This window comes from Lepidochelys kempii, chromosome 18 (assembly GCF_965140265.1).
Source record: "Lepidochelys kempii isolate rLepKem1 chromosome 18, rLepKem1.hap2, whole genome shotgun sequence".
NCBI classification, from domain to species: domain Eukaryota; kingdom Metazoa; phylum Chordata; order Testudines; family Cheloniidae; genus Lepidochelys; species Lepidochelys kempii.
In genome coordinates, this window is record NC_133273.1 from 17,057,164 (window position 1) to 17,080,608 (window position 23,445).

At 45.2% G+C, this 23,445-nt stretch overlaps 1 protein-coding gene across 1 annotated transcript in view; it reads right to left on the bottom strand.

Annotated features, from left to right (window-relative positions):
* Positions 1-21,724, bottom strand: part of C1QTNF12 (C1q and TNF related 12) — a 37,567-nt gene extending 15,843 nt beyond the window's left edge. The window contains exons 1-4 of the mRNA XM_073316852.1: positions 21,219-21,724; positions 5,393-5,512; positions 3,616-3,727; positions 2,147-2,328 (exon numbers count right to left, since the gene is read on the bottom strand). Coding sequence (XP_073172953.1) covers positions 2,147-2,328; positions 3,616-3,727; positions 5,393-5,512; positions 21,219-21,389 — 585 coding nt within the window. The 5' untranslated portion in view covers positions 21,390-21,724. The remainder of the gene's footprint in view (positions 1-2,146; positions 2,329-3,615; positions 3,728-5,392; positions 5,513-21,218) is intronic.
* Positions 21,725-23,445: the final 1,721 nt, after the last annotated feature.

The window sequence follows — 23,445 nt, forward strand, 5'->3', positions numbered from 1 at the left end:
GATGATGCTCTCAGAGTGTCCGCCATCACCAAGAGCAATATCTTAGAGCCATGTCTCTCAACCTTTCCAGACAGCCGTACCCCTTTTCAGGAGTCTGATTTGTCTTGCATACCCCCAAGTTGCACCTCAATAAAAACCACTGGCTTACAAAATCAGACATAAAAATACAAAAAAAGTGTCACAGCCACACTATTACTGAACTATTGCCCCCTTTCTCATTTTACCATATAATTTAAAATAAATCAGTTGGAATATAAATATTGTATTTACGTTTCAGGGTATAGTATATAGAGCCGTATAAACAAGTCATTGTCTGTATAAAATTATAGTTTGTCCTGACTTTGCTAGTGCTTTTTGTATAGCCTGTTGTAAAACTAGGCAAATATCTACACAAGTTGATGTATCCCCTGGAAGACCTCTGCGTACCTCAGGGGTGCACGTACCACTGGTTGAGAGACACTGCCTTAGATAACAAGCTAAACCCAGGCACTTCTTGTCCAGAAGCGGAAATGAAGCGTTGGCACACAGAGGCCCATCTGACCTACCAGCCTTCCCACATCAGCTCTGGAGCCAGGAGTAATCAGACTCACCGCGCTGATAACAAGGCTTGGGAAGCCCCAGCCCACACATTGACTGCTAAGAGGTCTATTCACATTCTCACTCCTAATTAACAAGGCAGCACCTCTCTCTCGCTGGGATGCTTCAAGTACAACCTACACTTCAAGTACAACGTTGCTTCTGTGCCAGCACCTGCAGAAAATCTGGGCAGCTGTCTCACCCTGCCTCAGAAGTCCCCACTGCAGGTCTGCAACCTGTGTCTCTAATCCTGCAGCCCTGAGGAGTCCAATTAGCCATGGGACTACTCATCTGAATAAGATCTGTTGGATAGGCCCCTTCATAGACAGGAGTCTGTACAGCTGCCATGCAAATGCAGCCACTTCTGGGGTGCAGCACAGTCACTAATTAACAGCATGAACACACCTGACTGTTGACTGAGTGACTGATGGCAACCAACAGCCCTACTTATTGCCAGTTAAGATCCTTAAAAATCTCGGTCGGGCTCTGGAAAATGACTCTAAAAATGGCGTCATGGAATTGCATGTCCATTGTGCCTGCATCAAGTTTGCCCAGCTGTAATAATGAGAATAATTAGCACTCTCTCCCGCCTTTGCAGCTAACAGGCAAGCTTTACATTACCCTTCCATTTACAAATAATGTATAAAGGATTCATAGATGTTTTAATACATGGGTAATCAACTGCCAACAGGTTGCCTATAACTCTGGTTTAAAACCATCAATAGCACCTCCTACCGATGGCTTTGTAACCATCGGTAACATGCTGCTCATATCTATACTATCCTTATCACATTGATTAACCCTTTAGTGACCCTTTCTAAGCCATTTATAAATGGGAGCTTAATCTAAAGTGTGACCCATCGAACAAAACATCAAATGCTGATTTTTGTAACTGCTGGAGTCATACATTCACACCAGGGGCCTGGAAGGTGCAGGAAGGTCCTTGCTGCCATTTCGGGCTTACCTACACGTGAAAGTTATTCCGGGATAGGGTAAAATATGAATATAATATGGAACAGATATTCCTGATTAACTAATTTGGAAATAAGAGTGTCCACACATGGAGTTAGTCTGGAATAGCTAGTCTTAAATAACTCCATGTGCAGACAAACCCTTATAATAACTACTGGCAGGCAATCAGAGACTACAGTGATGAGCATGGTGTAAGAACCTAGATACAAGAGAACAGAACCGAATTAGCTGTAATAAAGATTCTACAATGGGGACCTAACTGACAATTGTTTGGATGTAGGAGGTGAGCAAGGGGAGGAGTTTTAGGATCAAAGTAGGCACTCAGGAAGCAGATATAGTGCTCACTCTTGTTCACTATGAAGTCAATGACAAAACACCCCATTAATTTCAGTGGGGTAGAACTGGCCATGGTGGGGACGAAGATGTTACTTCTCCCAACCATGATCAGCTGTTAAGACAAGTGCTCACTCCCAGCAGCCAGGCCTAAGATGGGTTCCTGGAATCAGTTCTCCCTTTCTCCATTAGAGCCCTGTGGGCAAAAGGCATCACAGAAGAGCTGAGTAGGACAGTGCAAGTACAGGCTGTGGCATTGGCTCACCGACTGGAAGTTCTGAAGTTCAACCAGGGTCTTCTTGTCCACAATGACCTGCCCTTTCAGTTTGCAGTGGAATGCTTCCTCCACCCGTTTGTAGGGCGAGGTCTCCTCCAGTGACAGCAGGAGTGGAGGCAGTTGGCTGGGGTGGGCTGAGACAGCCAGAGATGCCCGCCGTTCAATGGTTTCTGAAGAGAAGAGAGATTGAATGGGAGGCCAGCTTGGATTTGGACAAAGCAATCCAAGCAGTAAGGAGAGAGCATTTTTCTAATTTACACAATTTTAATAAAAACTTTTTTTTTTTAATATTTATTTACACGGAGGCACTTTTATGCTGGCAGCCAATGATAGTCAAACATATCTGCAAAGCCACCTCATTGTCCCACCTTCAGATCCCCCCTTTATCATAATGCCTACAAAAAAAATTGACAACAGCTAGGAAGCTAGTTTGCTGAAACCACTGCCTGGCATGGTCTTATTTCCTTGTGCTCCCCCACCGATCCATCTGTAACCCTCTGTTGTTTCCTGTCTTAAACTCGATTATAAACTCTTTGGGGCAGGGACCATCTTTTTCTTCTATACAGCATCTTCCACAATGGGGTCCTAGATGTTAGTGCGATACAAATAATAAATAATAGTAAGAGGCCCTAACGTGGCCAGTATGGACAGACCTGCTTACATCTTCTAGTCCATACATTGTTCCCTACACGTGTTCTCCAAAGCTTTCTCCAGTCCTAATTTAAATGACCCAGTCGAAGGAACTCTCACTACTCCCCTTGGGACAGACCATTTCAGTCTAAAAGATCTGACTCTGGAACTTTATTGCAGTTGCGCTGCCTAAAAAGGTACTTGGCTTAGCTCTGTGTTGCCAACTCTCATGATTCTAGCACCAATCTCACGATGTTTGGGGTTGTTCCTGAAGCGCCAGTTCCTGGCCTTCTTGGAATCATGGGAAAATCTGTGCTTTCCTTTTTGATAAACAAGTATGTTTCTAGCCCTCATGGTTGCACGGATAAAACTTGAAAATGTGACCCCACTGCACCCTGATGCTTCCAAATCCAGAAGGTGAATAAAAAGTGTTCACAATCTCCCCCACCCCCCAGTCTTATGATGTTTACACCTGTCTCCTGATTTATGAACATGTGTCATTGGCAATATTGTTCATTCCGTCCTATTACACTTAACTGGACCATCCTAAGCCATTCCTCTCCCCAGTATCATTGATGGGAAGAGGGGGAAAGGTTGACTGACTTGGGCCAAATCCTGCAACCTTCCGCCCACAAGCTAAGCTGGGCACCTGCCCAGATCCCCATTGGCTTTGTGAACTCAAGTCAATGGGATTTAAGCACATACTTAAGCACTGTGCTGAAACGGGGCCTTAACAAGAAGAGCTCCTGCTAACCTGGGACTCTGCTGTAAGTGCCACATTTGCGGGCGAGAAGGAGAGACAGACATGCGGCTCCAAGCGCCTTTACCTTTTAGTATCTCCTTGAACTCCTGCAGCAGGACTTCCTGGGTGACTTCAGCCCCTGGTGCTCCTGGAGGTCCCTGGGGGCCCGGCGGCCCAGGGGGCCCGACAAGGCCACGCTAAGGAAGGAGCCAAGACAATGGGAATCAGATCCAGGCAGTAACTCTCAACAACACGCCAAAAGCCCCCTGGAAATGAAGAGCTACATCCTGCAGAGCTACCAGTCACCTGAGTAGACCTTCTTCACAACAGGTTCAAGTAAAGGTCTGATGTGGCACCTAGATCTCGTGCTGGCTCTCTGCCCAGCAGGTAATGCCACCCAGGGGTCTATTCCCCTGAGTAGCAATGCGAGTAAGAGGTTGCAAGGCCAGGCCTTTACTTTGGGTCTCTGGGGACCGGGGGCGGGGGACACTTGGGTTTGCTGCTTCTGTTTTCACCTTCCAGCATCACTGATGGTAGCATGTCACCAGCCTTTTGGGGGCTGGGTTTGTTAATTTCCATGTGCGCCACCTGCTGGCTCCCTAGGGCAACAGCAGAGCCACCCTATTGCATAGATACATAAAATCCATTAGACTTGGCAGAATTTTTAATCGATTTCCATTTCAATTTTCGCAGAGAGGGCCCAACGATAATTATTTCACGGCAGTAGATGTTGAGATCAAGAAGTCAAACCTACCTAACGGGCACCCTGCTAACACCAGCACGACAATACGTTTCATACACGTCAAGGTGGGACTAGTTCTCAAGTGGCATTTTTCTGACTGGTTTCAGAGTAGCAGCCGTGTTAGTCTGTATTCGCAAAAAGAAAAGGAGGACTTGTGGCACCTTATAAATTGGTTAGTCTCTAAGGTGCCACAAGTACTCCTTTTCATTTTTCTGACTGTGCCTATTTGTAAATTTCAGTCACGATGGATGGAAATATTTTCCCCTGGATCTGCATGTGGATGGTGAAATCGACGTTTACTGGCATTTACTGATAAAAATCGACTCCTTCCAAGCCTAAGAATATGGCAAGGACATAAGGATGGCATAAATACTTGAGGCTGGGCGTTTGGTGTGACTGTCAAGGATGTCAGCTAGGGCTCCCGGAAAGGAGAAATAACTACTCTGTACCCCTGGAAGCGGGTCTCCGTGAGAGACCTGGGTCCTAAACTGATTAACACATCAACCTTGAAAAATAATAATAATACCCATCTCTTATTCAGCGTTTTTCATCAGTAGATCTCAAAACAGTTTACCAAGGAGGTCAGTATCATTAGCCCCTTTTTACAGATGGGAAAACTGAGGCACTGAACAGTAAAGCGACTTGCCCAAGCTCCCCGGAACAGCAGTGGCCAAACCAGGAATAGAACCTAGGTCTCCTGACTGCCAGTCCAGTGCTCTATCCACTAGGTCATACTGCTATATCTTGCGCCTGTGGAGGCTAAAACACTTTGTTATGGATCCTTAACACCTGTCAGTTAAAGGGAAAGTCTCAGCACAAGAAATAGGTAATTTGAAAAGATTTTTTGAGAATAGCAGTATATATAAACACATATATGAATACACAAACACACACTCATGCATACAGACACAACTATCGCTTTACATTTATATAGCACATTTTGTCCTAGTTTCCCAAAACGCTTTACAAACTATATATACATATAGCACCACTAAAATGCAGCCATCTCTGGGGTGGGAAGGCACACAAAGAGCACCTTTTACAACAGCCGTACGAGGGGAAATTTTGGGCCCAGAACACAGATTTTTGTGATGCGGTGTCATATCTAGCGGTAACCTACTAATTTCTTGTCTCTCCCTTTGCATTTCCTTTTGGAGTTGTTGCCATCGTCTGGGCGATGTACAAATGAGATCCAGGTGCGCCGCGGATCTGTGATTCGAGGATCTGGAGATTCTAGAATCTAAAGAGAAACGAGAACAAAGATTGGATGTCATTGTGTGTCTTCATCCATTGACAAGAATCCTAAACTCGGACTGTGCTACTGTCTGGTATCCAACAGGGGCCCTAATGAGTAAAGGGGGCCTGAACCAACCCCCTGGATCTAAATACCCTGAACTTTGCAGGACATTTATTTCACAGATGGAACTGAACTTGGCAGTTCAAGGCCTAGCTCCAATAAAGAGCAAGTCAGAAATTGAAGCTCGGATGAGTGAGGGGGCAGTTTTCGTTGTGGAAGGATGGAGGGCTGGCTGCAGAGGTCAAGAGGGAGGGTGGGGAAAAGGACTCCAGACCAGATCATAAGAGCAGAGAGGGAGCCTGCAGGCTGCAGCTTGCAGAAGCTGCGTTATGAAAAGTTGGAATAAAAAAAATAATAAATTGTTAAACACAAGAAATTCCATTGCTTTAATGCAAAGAACAATGTGGGAGGAAGGTGCAGAGTGTTGAGCGGCAGTGTGGTCCAATGGTTAGGGCTGGACTGAGTCTCAGGAACCCTGGGTTAGCAGGATAGGGTGCTGATCTTGGCTGGGTCCTTCTAGGATAGAGATAATAAGTAGAGTCCATTTGGACACCTGAAATAATTCTGAGCACCAAGCCAGGCATGAATCTTTATTTCCTACTGAACTAGCACTTGTGGGGACTCCACGTGGTGTAGTGAATCTCTAACACTGGCTTCTCTCTTGACCTCTGGAGATGGGGCTTCTCTGCTGTCTACACTTCACACCCATTGCACAATTAAGCAACTCAGGGAAGGCCCATTGCCACCAAAGCAACATCAGGAGCAAACTGCATTGGCAGAGCTGGAGAGGAGGTCTGCATAACACCGGCCAGCAAGACACTCTCCCTCCTAGCCCTGGCTCAACATCCTTTTACATTCATGCACATCCAATGTGCAATCTGCATAGAGTTTCCCATATCAGGATCAAATCCCCCTGGGCCATAATGTGTCTAAAAGTAAACACTGGACATCAGAAAAGAGAAAATCCCAAAGCCAGAACCCCTTGCTATTTAAAATAGCAACCATGGTTTGGGTTCCTAAAGGGCATTTCACCCATCAGTCTCCAAACACTGGGAGAGAGAGGTGACATGACCTGATGAAAGTCACCCACCAGTCAGCGATGGAGATGGAACTACACCATCCTTCTGCCCCAGAGTCGCTGCGAGGAATAAAACGCTCACTGCCAAGTCCATAGGGACCAACACCTAAGTAATCCTAGCGGCAGACATATGTACACACATGTTCATACACACACACACACGTGCATGGGTACAAAAGCCACGTCGCCTGTGTACATGCATAAATGTATGCACATGCATGTGATATAATGCCTGCACAAATATGTACACACACCCACAAGCATGTATGCAGAGGAATATGCATGTACATATAAGTGCGGGCACATGTGCTACAATACAAACGACATTTCACATTCAAATTGAATTTTCACTGGCGCGATCACAGGATCTTCTCCCTAAACTTCCCAACCAGCAATAAAGCTGGCTAGACCTGGCCCCCTGCCAGCCAAGCAGCCAAATAGGAGTCTGATAAAAGCCCACAGGTTTATTCTAGAATGACTGACCTGACCCCAGTTTCCACCCGTGTTTTACCAGTCCGTTGGTTTTGCTTTATTTCACGGAGTCAAAGATGGCCTCGATGGATTGGCTTCAAAGAAACACAACAGCACAGGGGGCCACGTACAGCCTGTGGCATCACTTTCCCCCCTCTTGTTTGGCTGGGAGGCTGCAAATCATTTGTACTTAGCACCAAGTGACAAAGCTGAATGTTTATAGCTTTACCTGGTGCTGATAAGTAAATGGGCTTGGGGGAAATTACTGCTACTGTCCACTGGAGGCAACCCCAGTTACACATGTGCATTCTTTTAGAGCTAACAAGGCTGAATTTAAAGAGACAGGGTCAGGCCTATAATCTGACTACAAAATTGTCCTGCTGCAGAATGTCTTCTGGATTCCAAACAGCACGCGCATGTGTGTGTATATATAGATATATATATTTATCATTCTGTCACTGGGAAATTTTTTCAACCTTGCCACTGTTCAGACAGGAGCTACACTGAAACAATGTTTTGTGGTATCCCTGCAACAAGCAATTAATAACCCTTGGCGTCTGATCCTCCACTGCCATCTGCCTTGTGTCATCATTTACACCTGCACAGAGTGAGCATGAAGTAGGTGTGAAATGCTACCACTCTGATTGAGTAGCCACTTTGCACAGGTGCAAATGTCGACACAAAGGGCCAAATGGGGAAAATAAGGCCCTTAGCGTTTATTTTGGGCTTTGTTACAACCTTTTGCTAATTAATTCTCAGAAGACTTCTGTGAGGTAGGCAGGTGGGGAAACAGGTTAATATTCTACCCCCAGCTCTCCAGACTAAACACTAATCCCTAATGCCCATGCCATGTACTTTCTGGGAAGCGCTAGAATGCAGTGTCAAAAAGGAGAGGGCAAATTGATTAGGATGTGTTAATGTCTAGGTCCCTTACTAATCTGGGTCTGCGTGGGGAAGGGGAAGGGAACTCACCCCATTGTTTGGGACAGAAAGCTAACAGCAGGCTTCCAAGAACACGCACAACCTTTTTGAGAGTCCAGTACAAATAAAAAGCAACCAAAGACCTACTGGACAAGTCTCCTTCTAGCCATAGCACTAGAGGATTCACTGGCATCCGACATGTCAGTAGCATTACCAGAGTGGCTCTGTGTCTGTTACATAGGCATATAATTAGTTAACAGATAAAGAGCCAGTCGATGGTGCTCAAGAACATGTAGCTCAGTTCCTGGATTTTATAGAACCAATAGAATAAGATGTGCATCGCAAATGGGTACCTCCAAGAAGCTGTTGCATGGCGTTTTTAACAAGCAGCGGATACAGTTTCCACCTTCTGGGCCACGGTTGACATTTTGATCTTGGGCTAAAATCGCCCTCACAAGCCATAAATGTCATGCTGGTGAGGATGAGGTTTCTATGTGAAAGTTCTGAGGGGCCCCCCCAGGATGGTTGTCCTGTGTGCTATGGTTCTGAGCCCCAGGATGGTACCCCTCTCGGCCTTCCTATGGCAGGATAGGACATTCTGGTGGGAGTGGTTGGTTCCATGCAGAGTTATGGAGAGGTAGATTCTATGGCCTTATTTGAAATGGTCCATCATCTTTTTTAACTTAACCCCCCCCAGCAATGGTGTTTTGTAAGGAAAGATGCCAGGACTGACAGCCATGAGCAATGAAGCCCTTTTATACAGCACAGAACATATACACTATGGGAAGTACCATAAGACTTCTCAGCAACATAATACTCCCTGCCAACATGCCTCAGTCATGAACGGGAAGGATTACTTTGAGAGGCTAAAAGGGATCTTATCCATTACCAGTTCCAATCCTGGATCTTCCGTATTCTAAGAAATGGGGTCTGTCCTGATGGAGAGTTTTGCAATTTGGCCCCTTGTTTACTGGGAGCTAGAGCAAGACTTCCGTGTTCATCTTGCAAAGGCTGCCTGCCCAACAGCCCGCAGATGGCCTCACCTGTTGGTTGATACTCAGCTGACTTAGGATTGAATTTTTAGCTGCATTGTAAAGGCAGGCAGAGTGGCCCCTTTGTTACAAATTTTTTGAGCTGTCCAATCCCCCCCCTTCAAGAACAAATGGACGTTGACTTTTGAGGTCCCAATCCATTTGCATGTCAGTCTGGCAAATTTCCATCATAGCGAGGAGAAGAAAATACAAGTCCATCTCTAGCCCCAGTATTCTCAGCCCCTATCAGAGCAAACTGACAGCCCAGAGATTAATGAGTCATGCCTTGGAATTTAGACTTGTTAATGAAAGAGCTGAAGAGAGGAAATACTGGAAAGAATGCATCAAATCTGAAAAAAGTGTCTATTGTCGATCCTGGGAATTCATCCAAGAAGCGAGTGGTTTTGCGCTTTGCTTCCCCCTCCCGAATAGGTGGAAGCCAGGGTGTGGACCAGGAAACCAGTAAAACACAGCAGTGAATTTAAAGGATATTAGACAGGACTCCTAGACCACTAAGAGTCCATTTGAGTCTGAAACAAGTAAATAGCGATTTATCTAGTAGCAGATCGGACAACATAATGGAGAGTGGGAAAGGGACAAAGTGGGAACAAGTGGGAGAGGAAAGGAGAAGTCTCTCAAAGTTTCAAAGTTAAAATCTCCCATTCAGGAAATGTTGCTTAGGGCAGGTCTATACTAGAAATTTACATGGGCGGAGTTGCACCGATGCAGGTGCGCCGCTGTATTTGTCTGGTGAAGACACTCTAAGCTGATGGGAGACAACTTTCCCATTGGCTTCATAACTCCACCTCCATCAGAGGCAGTCGCTGGGAAAAGCTCTCCCACCGGCACATCGTTGTCTACACAGGTGCATAGGTCAGTATATTATTGATCATTCACACCCCTGAGCAATGTAGGTATACTGAAGTAATTTTGTAGTGTAGACCAGGGCTCAGTCTATGTCTGCTAAGCATTGTGTACATTTGCAATGCTATATGGAGGGGTGGTACTGATCAGACATGCCAGCTTTACCCAGGGTAAATCGATATGGATGCTTCAATATCTGCAGTGTTCTTGCTCCCGAGAGGAAATAGCTTGACATTGGCAAAACATCCAGGTTTGCTCACTGCTCCATCTCATTTAGCTGCCTAAAACCCGACAAAGAGCTCTGTGGAGCTTGAAACCTTGTCTCTTTCACCAACAGATGTTGGTGCAATAAAAGATATTACCTCCCCCACCTTGTCTAACACAACAAGCCCTTTCTGGAGTACTGCCCCTGTGCATTATTTTAATAAGACCGATGTAACTGTCTTACATGTACAGATTGTTTTCACCCTGAAGAATCCAAAAATACATTGCCAAAAATGCAGCCCCCCTGAGGTGGACAGTATTAGATAACTGGAATATAGCACAACAGCAGTAGAAGAAGGAAGCAGGGGCTGGAAATTTTTGACTAAAGACATCAGGGCAAATCCTATCTTTATGTCCACCCTGAGAGAAGACCACATTTTGTAAGGTCTCATCTGAAAGACCCCTGGAAAGTAAACTATCTGGAACTCAGTTCATCTCCTTCTGAAGGATGACAGGTTGAGTCGAGTCTGATGGAATTCCATCTTGTGGTTATTAAGAATGTTGTTTCAAAGCTGATGCATATCCAGAAAGCTATTCCCCCCAGGCATGAATCCTGGCACCCGGGTACATCCATCCATTGATCAGAGAGATGATGTCACCACCATTCTTTTTATTTCAACATCATGAGTCAATAGAAGATTTACAAGCCTCTACACAGCAATCAATCAGAAAGTGACAAATGTTTTGTGGAATTGAGGGGGGAGGGCAGTGTCTCAGAAAACCTTGGCACCAAATCCATGTTTCTATCTTCTCAACAAATGCTTGCAGGTGATTTTCTGTTGGGGCATGATCCACAGACAGAATTCACTCCCACAGAATTGCTCTATTCCGGCAGCCCACCTTCCCTCCAGGTAGACACTTGTAAAATGCTTGTGTCTGTACTGTAAGCCAAAGTGCGGGCATCCTGCATCATTTTTCCATATTGTTCGTGCATTCCGCTGTCATCAAGTAATTAGTGTCAGAGTCACGGCTGCCAGGTACACTCCCCCACATACTCAGGTTTAGCAGACATCTTTGAAATGAGAGCAGGACTAACTATTCATAAGAACTTGTTTATTCAGTGAACTTCGTTTTCCTCTCTGTTCGCAAATTATATATGAGCAGACTCTGATTTTTCAACCTGACTTGCAGTTCAGTTGCATGCTGTAATTTAGCCTATCAGCTAAATTACAGCTAGCAAACTGTTCATTCCAGCTACACCTTTGACTATTTGCTATCATGGCCGGAATTTTCAAAGAAGCCTGAGGGATTTAGGCACCAATATGCCACTGAAAGTAAATGGGAGCTGGGTACCTACATTGCATAGCCCCTTTTGAAACAGGAGGAAGGAAATCAGAGAGGCCCTGTGAAAACTTCTGGTCCATATCTTTTCACCAAGAATAAGGATCTCATCTAAGAACAGGGACAAAGGTTGTTGCTGAACTTCATGGCATGGAAGGGGGTTCAGATCTGAGATTCCAATTCAAGCCCATCTTGGACACTGAGTGGATGCAGCATCTCCATATCTTACTCTAGGTCAGTCGTGCCCAGCTGTTGTTTGTTTATTAATTTTCTGGAGGTTAAAGTCTCCCTATGAAAGGGCTGACAAGTGTCTGCCTGACATTCGGCCAAGGGAAACTGGTGCCTTTCTTCCCCCAGTGAGTGGGATTTGTGGGTCTGTGGTGCAGCTCACGCAGCAGAAGGAAATGGCCTATTAATAAATGTGCCTGGCTCAGGTGGTGCGGTATATTCCCTCAAGCCCTCATCAGAACAAAACAAGAGCACGACTGGATTCCAGCGGAAAGGAAGGCAGGATTATTTGGTCCCTGGTGGAACGGGCTGGCTCATGTGGCAGAAGCTCAACAGTGTCACCTACAGGCTGGTTCCTTAGGGATCAGAATACACTGAGCCATGCTAGCAAATAAGGGCCCGACCCAAGGATGCCCATTGACTTCATTGGGCTGCAGATCAGGTGCAAAGCCCTCTCCCTGCTGCTTAAATAATCAGCAGACAGGCAGATGGTTCTGGGCTGACCCATCCATTTACAGTGAAGATGGATGACTGTCTTCAGCCTTCCATGTGCTGAACGGAAGTCAGCCAGAAAGCAGACACCCCACTGGAAAAAAAGCCCAGATGGCACATCCCAGCGAAAGAAATGACAAAGAAACCCTCCTGAAGTAAAAAACCATCACTCCAGCAGCTTCCTTGAATTACAAATCCCTCTGCAAGGCAGCCGTGGCACTCCCCAATTTCTCCAGCGCAAGGGTGATTGACGGTTAAAATGAATGTTCCATCCTTGTGGTATTATTATTTAATTACTATGGCATGCATGAGCAATCCTCGGAATAAGCATGCAAGCCTCTTTATTTTTCTTGGCAGAGGCAGGCTCCGGCAGCCAGAAAGAGCTTGCAGCCAACTCAGGTATTGCCCGGGACTGAGAGCGCTCTCTCTCGAAATCCAGGCAAAGCAAAGGCTGCTGCAGGAGATGGGCCCGGCATCATGGTTTGCTATTTATAAGCCCAAAGCTGCCCCGCTGGAGGCGGTGGAAGATTTCTCGTTGACGTGGATGAAAATCAGGTCCTAGGGGCCTGATCCAAAAGGCCCGTTGAAGTGTTTAGCGGACTTTGGATCAGACCTTTTAACATTACTTTGCAACCCAGATACAAAAGTGTTTCTGCTAGTGCATGAGAACCGGACTGTGAAACAGACAAGAAACTAAAGCTCCTAAGGTGCCACAAGTACTCCTTTTCTTTTTAAAGCTCCATCGTGTCCCTTATGGTAGATAAGAAACAGACTGGGCTGCAATTGGGTGATCGGACAGACGCTCTGATGCCGTCTGGCTCTCTACCTCCAGGGCTGACTAATACAACCTGTGTAGCCCGCTGTCACCATACAGGCCTTACCCATCATGGAATGAACCTGGCCTGGCCTCACCCATCATGGAATGAACTGTCGATAGTACTGCAGGTTGAATCACAGAGTGATAGAAATGTAGGACTGGAAGAGACCTCAAAGCATCAAAGTTTGTATCCTGAGCAAGATGTGAACTTCCCGGAAGTTAAAGTGCATTTGGGATCCAGTTGGTTGATGCAACTCTATTGGAAACCAAAATGAAACCAGCTAGTGTTGTTTCGGCATCTGTGCTGAGTGAGTGAAATGAAAAAAGTAAACAAACTACTTTACAAGGTAGACAAGTCAACATTAAATACATTCCTGCTCCTTTAATAACTTCACGGATCGTTAGTAACACAGGAAAGGATCGTGAGGGGAGGGAGAGAATGGTTGTACAGTGGCAGTGCCCCTTACCTTTGAACAGGCTAATGAACTTGTCTCCCACCATTGGCCATGATTCTCCACTCCTTTGTCCCCCTCTTAGAGTCAGAAAATATCAGGGTTGGAAGGGACCTCAGGAGGTCATCTAGTCCAACCCCCTGCTCAAAGCAGGACCAATCCCCAATTTTTGACCCAAATGGCCACCTCAAGGATTGAACTCACAACCCTGGCTTTAGCAGGCCAATGATCAAACCACTGAGCTATCTTCACTAGTGTCAAGCATTTTTTTCAATGAAGAACCACAGTATCTATGGTTTGTGTTAAAACTCTTGTGGTAAACTGAAGTTAACATTCTTGGTTTAGGAAAACAAGCCCTGCTCTCTTAATAAATTAATTAACCTTTGACTAGCCACAAATTGGGCCTGATCCTGCTATTGATGACACCAGTTTTACAGGAGCGTGAAGCCTCTGGACATCAGTTACTCCTGATTTACACTAGCAAGAGTGCAATCAGGCCCATTGTACAATTAGTAACAAATGACTTACCCCAGTAAAGTATTTTGTTTGGAACTAGTTAAAAATGATATATCGCTGTTTTTTAGCCTGACAAATCCCATGGCAGCTACTAATAACTCATGGTTACACACACTCTTGGTTATTAACAAGACGTAAAACCAAGGACCTGACCACATGTGGTTTTGAAGGATCTCATGAGAATTTTCACTACAGCAGAGGTGTTAAGCTCAGTCTCCTAGCCAAATCCCAACTGGAATTCCTCTCCAAAATGGCCCTCTGCTTTTAACTGGAGGAATTCTTCTTCATTCCCCTGCTCCAACACTGTTGTGTTGCTCAGAAAGTTGCCTTAATCCACTTTGAGGGCATGCACCTGTCACCGTTACTCCCACAAGGAATCCCATTGAAGTCAGTAGGCCTACTCACAGGAGTAAGTGCTACTCCGGGTGAACAAAGGTGGCAGAGTTGGACTCGGAGCTAGCTGTATTGAAGTGGCAGGTGAAGAGATCCCTGAACTTACAGGCAGAGCACGGGTTGGGAAAGGCACTGCAGAAAGGGAAGAATTAGACAGTTTAGACAGAAAGCCGTGCTGTCTACACTGTGCTCATAGGATTCCAACTCCTGAAGAGAAATCCAAGTGAGGTCCTTTGGGAAATAAATAATATTAGTTCAAGAAAATCTTGCAAGCTGCTTGCAGACTGAAAGACCAAGTAAGTCCAACTATTTCATTGCTCTGAATTACTTGCTGAGGGCTGGGCGTTACTGGTAACACCATTCTAAGTCAACCTCAAATGGGTGATGAATACCCTCTTCTCTGTTACAGCTCCCAGCACAGTGGGTCAGGCATGGACAGTAATGACACAGGGTATCAAACACCAACCCTCTAGCCTGAGTGGGTTCTACCCATCTCTGACAGACAGCTTGGGTCATACCCATAGAGCTTGTCATGCCAATAAAGTCTCCTTGAATTGAATTTTAATTGAGTGCACCATCTCCCAAGTGAGGCAAACATGCACATCTCACGACCACAGGTGGTATGTGCTTTGTGCTACTCCAACGGACTGGCTAAATGGAAGGACTGTTGGGTTTTGTTCAGGATTGAAACAGAAAGGAAAAAGTGGCACAGAAGTAGATCGAGGGGGGAGGAGATTAAATGAAAAAGCCCAGGTAGACCAGGTCCTGGTTATTTTTCAGGAATTGGTGAATCTGTTCAGCTAAGACAAGAACTGAACCAAACCTTCAACCCGAAACATTACAAATTTTTTTTTTGGTGAGTCTAGTGCTGGAAATCCCAAGTTCAGACCCTGCTAGTAGCCCCATGATGTCGGTCGCTACATTTGCTTTTGCTGGCTGCTGTGAAAGCCTGACTTGGGTTCTGCCATCAAAAGGCTCCCCTAGATTCTTTTCTTCAAGTGGATCAAAATGAGGCTCCAGTAGCTAACAGTGTCCATGGGAAGGATCAAGGTCTAGTTTCTCACTAGACCTAGCGCCTGGAGCAGATGTGCCTTTACATTGTTCACGAACCAGTTGGTTCACTGGTTGTTCAGGGGTGGGGGAAGGAGGGAAGATTGACCCATTACACACAAACCCCTCAAACCTTTGAAATTCCCATCTGTGTGAATCCTATTAATTTGCCATGGACAAACTAAGCTCCAAAGACAACTTGAAAGTTGAGCAGAGTAACATAGCTGCCCTTCAGTTTGCATCTGCCTGTTCACCTTAGGCTGCAGCCAGTTCCGATTCCTATGGCTGATGGAAGAATACAAACTCTGCTAGCTCCAACCTCCAGCCTTTTCCCACTCTTGGCTTCCCAAACATCCTTTAATGGGAGCTGAGTGCAAGGATAATTAGCTTTCTGCCTGCAGCCCTGATCTTATCAGATCTCACAAGATAAGCAGGTTCACACCTAGGCGCTACCTCATTGTGGGACTGCCAAGGAAAGACCAAAGTGGTGAAGGAAGTGGTGCTGAATAAGTGCCCCAAAATAGCACTCAGGGGAGATACAAAACCAGGTACCCCCTGCAGCACTTCATGACTATTAAAAGATACATAGACACTTCTGGCACCAACTCCAACCAGAGTAAAATTCCGCTTAACTCAAATTCTCCCCACAATTTCAGTGGGATACACAATATTCTCCTCATTCTACACTGCTGCTGTTGAACAGCAGAGGTGTTCAACCCCAGAGGTGGCTGCATCACAGTGATGAGCAGAATGTGACTCCTGCATGGGCCAAATCTGTAAAACCCTCCCATTTGAAAGGCCCTATTAGAAATGACCCTTTCCTAGCCAGCTTGCTTCATGCATTCTTAGGGCACGCAGGGCAGCACTTTAGCTAGATGCCAGTGAAGGCAAAAAGATGATGACCAAGTGAGCACTAACCTCTGTCAGGTAACATGCAGTCCAATGTCATCATTATTCACATGTTGTGTGTGAAAATAATCTAGTCTGCTTTTAGTATAACCTGTTACTCTTCAGGTGGTCAGGGTAGGCAGAAATTAGCTCACAAAAGGCTTCTCTTGCACCCAGTGCAATTGCCCAGGGAGATTTTTAAAACCATCAAACAGGACAACACACCTAGGCAGGAGGTTCTGGTTTAAAGCCCAGTCATACCCGAGTGCTGCAATATAAGTACAATTCTTGTTTCCAGCAGTTGAATCTAAGTACAGATCCAGCTCTGTTCAGGTATTTTTTAAAAAACCTTTTACAATAGATCCTGCCTAGAATAAAGGATTTAATAACTGATTCCTTTGGGGGGAAAACATAGATCAGTTACTTGCGCTAATGTAAAGCCATTATCTTGGGACAGGAGTTAGGATAGGGGCACTAGACATTTCAATGGCTTGGTAATAGGATAAAGAGCATTAACTTCCCCTGGCAGCCAGTTCAGATCCATCCCAGAGCAGCACTGGTCAATAGCTACCACATGATGGCTGTTTTAGCCTGGCAATGCCATCTTCCCATCAGACAAGTAACTATTCCTGAACCCCTCCATTGTTGGATGTGGGTGGATCAACAGTAGGGAAGGAACCTAGGGCCTCTGTATCTGAAAGCATGAGCCTCTTCTGGCTGAGCTGAAAGAGCCAGTTTTGTTAGCCAAAGCTCCTTGACCGCAGGCCCAGCCTTCCCTAAAAGGTGACCGAGCACCATACTGAGTGGGTATGGATACCACTGGCAAGCTCAGCAGTGAAGCTAAGGACTGAATGGACTGTGGAGACAGAATTCCCCTTTTGTTCCTGGAGGTGGTCCCTGTACATCAGGGTGAGGGAGCCTTGCACCGCCTTTGGAAAGGAGGGTATAAGCCTGGCTGGTGGATGACATGGGGGTGGCCAAAGCATCAAGCCAAACTGAAACGGGACTGCCTCATAGACAAGTTTCCCTGACCATCTCTATCAATTTATCATGTCCTTGGCTTGGAAAGTCCATCCTTGGGCTAAAGACAAGAGCTCTTTGCACATACTTAACAAGACAAATCACTTTAAAAATGACCCAGCTGGAGTGGGGGGGGGAGGGGAAATGGGATTTTGCCCTTTTTAAATATGTATAGTATTTCGTCCTTAGGAATATCAGGAGTGTCAAGTGCTCCACTTCCCAGAGTTAGTTAGAGGTCTCCCTGGATGATTCCAGAGAGCTGTGTATGTTCAGAGGCCGCGTATGTTCAGGGGCTTTCTCAGCCCCTAATTGAAAAGGCCGGGGTGTGGTCTCAGCACAAAGATGGGCCTCCCAGATATCTAGTTAAACACATGAAAACACACACTTGAGTTTTAAGCAGCCTAATAAAAATCACTTCTCCTCTCAGCTAATCAGATTTCACTTTCTTGAGCCTTCTCCAGGTGATCACAAAGTCTTCAAGGGTAAACAAGATCTTAATTTGTATGGTAAAAGACCGCTGATTTTCAAAAAGCAACAACAAAAACAAATGGTTAAGCCTTTTTTATGCACAATACCAAAGGGAAAAAGCACACTGCCAGATTTTTTTTCTTTTCTTTGGCAGGTCACCTTTACCAAATGAGACTCCTCCAAGGTAATATCTTCAAATCCTAGTGGTGGCCAAAGAGGCTAATTCAGTCTTCATGAAAAAGCAGCTTCCAGCAAGTGATCAAGCTAAATGAGTGAGATCCAGAAGCTTTGATTTCTGACACCCCACCCCTAAAGGTAGGGATATCATCATCCAGCATATGAGAAGGGATACTTCCGAAGTGGGTTTTAATATGTTGAGTTCTAAACAATACAGACAAATCATGCAGTCCTTTACATGCTGCTTGATCTCTACACTCAAGTGAGCTGTAGCTCATGAAAACTTATGCTCAAATAAATTGGTTAGTCTCTAAGGTGCTACAAGTCCTCCTTTTCTTTTAGCTAAGGAGAGTAATTGCCTCTTCAAACCATGCCAGTTACCATTCCCTGTAAGGTATGGATTACAAGTACAAACCTCTAATTTCTGGCTACTCATCTCTCTCATCACATATATTATTTATAGGGTATTTAAACAGTTGTCTTTCAACAGTCAATCACTTTGAATTGAAAGGAAGAACCAGGGGCCTGTTACTTCATCCTGACATTTTCTGCTGAGTGGGTGCTGGGATCCGCATTTCCATGGCTAAGGGGAAAGTATACTTTTGCAAATTCTCCATACAAAGTGAACTTCTACTGTGATGAAACACTTAGGCAGCACCAGATTTTAAAGGCAGATTTAAACAAAAGCTTTGGCAATTTAACCATGCTGTAAAATATTATTTTCAACTAATGGATACTTAGTCTTAATTGCATTGAGCTGCCTGTGCCTACAGATAGGCAGCTTAGTACAATTGCATCTAATGCACAGTCTGTATTAAAACATGTATCATATCTCTCATGCAGCAAGCTGTGCACTGGTTAGCTAGAGCCTTCCTCTCCAGAGCTGAAGATACTCATTTCAATGGCACTGCACACCCAGTGCACCTTGTAAAGCATCTTGTGATCTCGAGATCAGGTATGAAACCTCTAGACTCCTTGGGCCCACAGATTCAAAGCCTGACAGGGTCAGCTTCAGAAGTAGATATGTAAAGTTCAAGCTGTTTATTGTGTGGGGTCTTTCAGATGAGACCTTAAAAACTCAGCTCCTGCATGGTCCTGTGGCAATTTACTTAATTGCTTGCCCTGGTGTCCTTGATCAAAGTGTTGCTTGTTATAGATGGCAGTTGACATTCACCCCAGAGGTGGATGCAGCTCAGTGGTGCTCTATGTTTATAGTTTGTCTAAAACCCCTTGGCTCATAAGGTGCTATATAAATGTAAATACAATATACACTCAGCCAGAGTCTGGATATATTGCGAAACAATCCTTAACTAGTAACTGAGATTTCTTCACTTTATAAGATCTCTCCATATGAGAAGTTCAAGTTGCAAACTTTGGATCTGGATATCAAACAAGATCTGGAGTGTTTGAATTTAGTTTTGGCACTATCTTTATTTCAGAGATGCTGTCTTCACTGCACCACCAACCTGTTATAGCAGCCAAAAGATTTGCCATAGAAGCAGCAAGGTAGTTCAATTTGAGAAGCTGCAGCTTCTAAACAATTACTATATATGTGTGTGTGTGTGTGTGTGTGTGTGTGTGTGTGTGTGTGTGTTACCTTGAAACAGCTACACTACTTCTAGCAATAATGCCTACATTGCTATATCAATTTCAACCCGGACTAGATTTTGTTTAAGTTTGAAAGCAAGACACACACTGCTAACGGTCTGATAAATTACTCAGCAGGCCAAATTCATTCCTGAATGGACTGCTGCGGAGTTACACCATGATGAATTTGGGCCAGCGTGCAGAAGGAGAAGGACACATTTAAAGAGGTGCCTGGGAGAAGGGACTGAGATCAGGAGCATGAGCCCGCCAAGAATTAATACAGTCTGCAAGGACAAAGTCTGCAATAAGCATTGCAAGGTTAAGAGAAGAAATACAGCCTATATTCCCCCTAATGATCACTTAAGAGCAGCCACCAGCTTTTTAATATAGAAGACAGTTTCCCAGACCTGCCCAACCTTAACCAATTATTCTCACAATGGCTTTGAATGGGATATTTAGAATGTCAGCCCAATTGTTCTAATGCACCCTCCCTGCCATCTCCCAGTTTCTGACAAGTTTGTTCCTCCATTGCTATAGTGACTGCCGCCCCTAATGCTCGTGATCAAAGAAGTCACATTTTAGAGGTCATCTACATTTGAAACGAGGGACATTTTTGTGTGTGTGTCAGAGAGAAAGGGACTGCGTGATGGAGGAGGTTACTCCCTTCTTTCTCACTGCTGCAGTTCCCTTTCATTCTGTCTTGCTCCTAATCCCAGGACCTGCTTTTAATTCCACCCCCCACCCCATCACTCAATGTGAATTCTCAGTGGCTGTATCTTAAAGGGTTTCTGGGATCCCTGAACAATTGACCTGCAAATTTTTGCAGCCTTCAGATGGGATTGATTCTCACTGACACTTACTGGAAAGGGTTCACCCTGCAGAACTGGTTCACTTGCTATGCCTGGTAATACAGCATTAGCAGGCATTAATGTACTAGACAAAGTCTATGCTGATCTTTCACACAAGGATCCTACTATATACATCTGCCTTCATGCATTATTACTACAGTCTCAAATCCTTCCCAACACAAACAGCGATTGGATATCTCCTGACAGAGGTTGTCTAGCTACATTAGGACTTTTCTGAGCTGTAATTCCCAATGTGTGCAGTTTCCCTGGTGGAAGCTGTAGTGCAGACAGGGCTCAGACATACTCAGGGGCTCAGACCACTGTCATCTAAGTCTGCTTTAGCATCGTATCCCAAGCTCAAAAAGCCTGCGTGCAACAGACGCACACTAATGATATTGGAATGTTAGCATCAGGATGGCCAATTGACTCGGGGCTACCCGGATATCCCCTTGGAAACTAACAGCTGTTTTTGAGCAAGGATAATTTGCATACTTAAAACAAACTTCCCGTAAACCAGGTGCCTTAATAAATGATCAGATACTACCAGGATGGGCACATTAGTAATGCAAGTAAATAAAGTAATAAATCATCATCATCCCTAGCATTCTGGTCATTTGAGGGCGTGCGGGGGGGGGGGGATGAGAAATCATGCCACAGAAAGAATATTCTAAACACCTCTCTCTTGCAAGAGGAAGGGACTTTGTTAAAAGACTGGGTGGATCAATGAAAAAATAATCCAACCACACATTACATCCAGAAACTACTCAGTGCATTGACTACACATGGGTTACTGTAATACATACCTTGGGATGCCCGTGCAGTTCTTCACTGTTGGACAGGGTCGCATTGAAGGGCTCTGTATACTGATTGGGCTCTTTCATCTTCTTTCTCTCTTTCTTTGCTGCCATCACTCTAAAGAGAGAGAGCTGTTGGCACAGTAAAGTTGCCACAAGTAGCCAGATCCAGCCCCTCATTTTGGCTTTTTCCTAGAAGGGGGTGTTGGGTTGAGGCTGAATACTCTCCAGGAGCAAAACGAAATAATAAATACAGATGGCTTCTTTCTTTCTTTCTTTCTTTCTTTCTTTCTTTCTTTCTGAAGTTACTGCTGTTGAAGATGATCCACTCTGGTAGATGATGTCAAATCAGCACGCACCAACGCGCTTGTCTCTGGAGAGATCCTCTGTTCAAGTTGGATACATTGAACCGACATGGATCTATTTGTTTGCAGATTCTGATCCACAGCTGCAGTTTGATCAGGCAAAAGGGGGGGAAAGAAGGAAGTCAGTCTGCTCAGCCCCGCAGAGCTTTCATAAATGGAAACTGTCGTGGAGATTTCCCCCCAACTCTGCCTTAAAAATTTTACCCCACCCCCACCTCCACCAAGTCTTCAGATCTCAATTAAAATTCACTCAACTATGAAACCTAGAAAGTCAAATGGCTCAGGGCAACTGTAGCTCAGGCCAGAAGTGACAGCACATGAGCCCAGGAGGGGGGTTGTGGGTTTGTTCCTTTTCAATGGGAGATTTCACCTTCTGTCATTTAAACCCTTATGCACCATTCAAAGGGTGCCTCAATGGGGTCCGCCCATCCTCAGCTTAGTTGTTGGACCCCTTCCTTAATGACCAGCCCCCATCGGTTCTCTCTTCTTTCATCAATGCTGGACAACGAAAACCCAAAGCTGCTACAATCGCTCTTCTCCTGGAGAAGCAGAACGTGTCAGAATCCAACCAAGGACTCAGTCCTCTAGGGAGAGAATTGATCTCTCGCATGCATCAAGAGTTAAAATTGGGAGAGACAAGGAATCCGAGATACCTAGGTCTATTAGGAGCAGACAAACTTGTCCCAAGCCAAACCCTGTCTGGCTTTGTCTTTCGTTGGCTTTAATAAGAGGACGAGCAATCAGTTCCAATGTTGTAAACAGCTGTCAGGATGTGGAGTCTTGTGTCTCCTTTCCTAGCTCCTTTCCACCCCATGCAAGATTTCAGGTACCTCTCTCTCTAAGTTTCGATCATCTCTGATTTCTCTCCGTGCTCCTTTTTCCAGCTGCAAATTGGCAAAGCCCTCCTCAGCCTTTGCTCTACCTCAGCAAATAAGTACTTCTTTCCTGAGTGTTTCCATCCACTTGAAGAGACAAAAAAAAAAAAAAGAAAACAAGGGGGCGGGATCACATTCTAATGAGCTGTCAAGCCTATTCTCTTCACATTCCTATTAGAGACGCCCTGTAAGTGGACCTGGCCCTTGTGCCAGGGAGATTTAAATCAGCACCCCTCACCACACTCCCCTTCATTATCTCAGAAAAATCGCAAAACTGCCCCTGGGAATGTGGCAGCATTAGAAGTATGTGGCTTGCAATTGAACTCAGCATCACAACGGACACACATCCAGATGTCAGGGCTCCTCTTTTCCTCTCGATTCAACTTCACTCCATGCAAACGTTTTTCTCCAAACCCCCTCACATTCACCGTGCCTTTAAATAAAGGCCGTGTGGCCATTCCCCATGGCCTTCCCGAGGAAGATCTCGAAGCACTGGGCGTAGGTGTGTGGACACGTTGTGTTAACCAATGCTATGCGAGCTAGGGAATAACAACCCCCCCCTTTTTTTTTTAACAGATAGGGAAACTGAGGGACTGACCAGTGAAGTGGCACAAAGTTGCCCAGCAAGGCAGTGGCAGAGCTAAGAATAAAATTCAAGATGCCCTGACTCCCAGTCCTCTGCTCTATCCACTAGAGTACAAGGCACTTCCATTTTCCTGAGTTTGACTCCCTTTCATGACTGAGATTATCCTCCAAGTAATGCAACTTAGCACTTGCACAGCACATTTAAACACAGATCCTAAAGACCTTTACAAAGGTTGGCCAGGATCCTTACTCACCACTTTGCAGATGGGGAAACTGAGGCAGAGAGCATAAAAGCAACATTCTCCTCCCCACCCACCCACAAATCAGAGGGTGAGTCAGTGTCAGAGCTGGGAGCACAAACCCAGATCTTTGAAACACAGAGATAGAGAAGCTAAACAGTTAACAACCTAT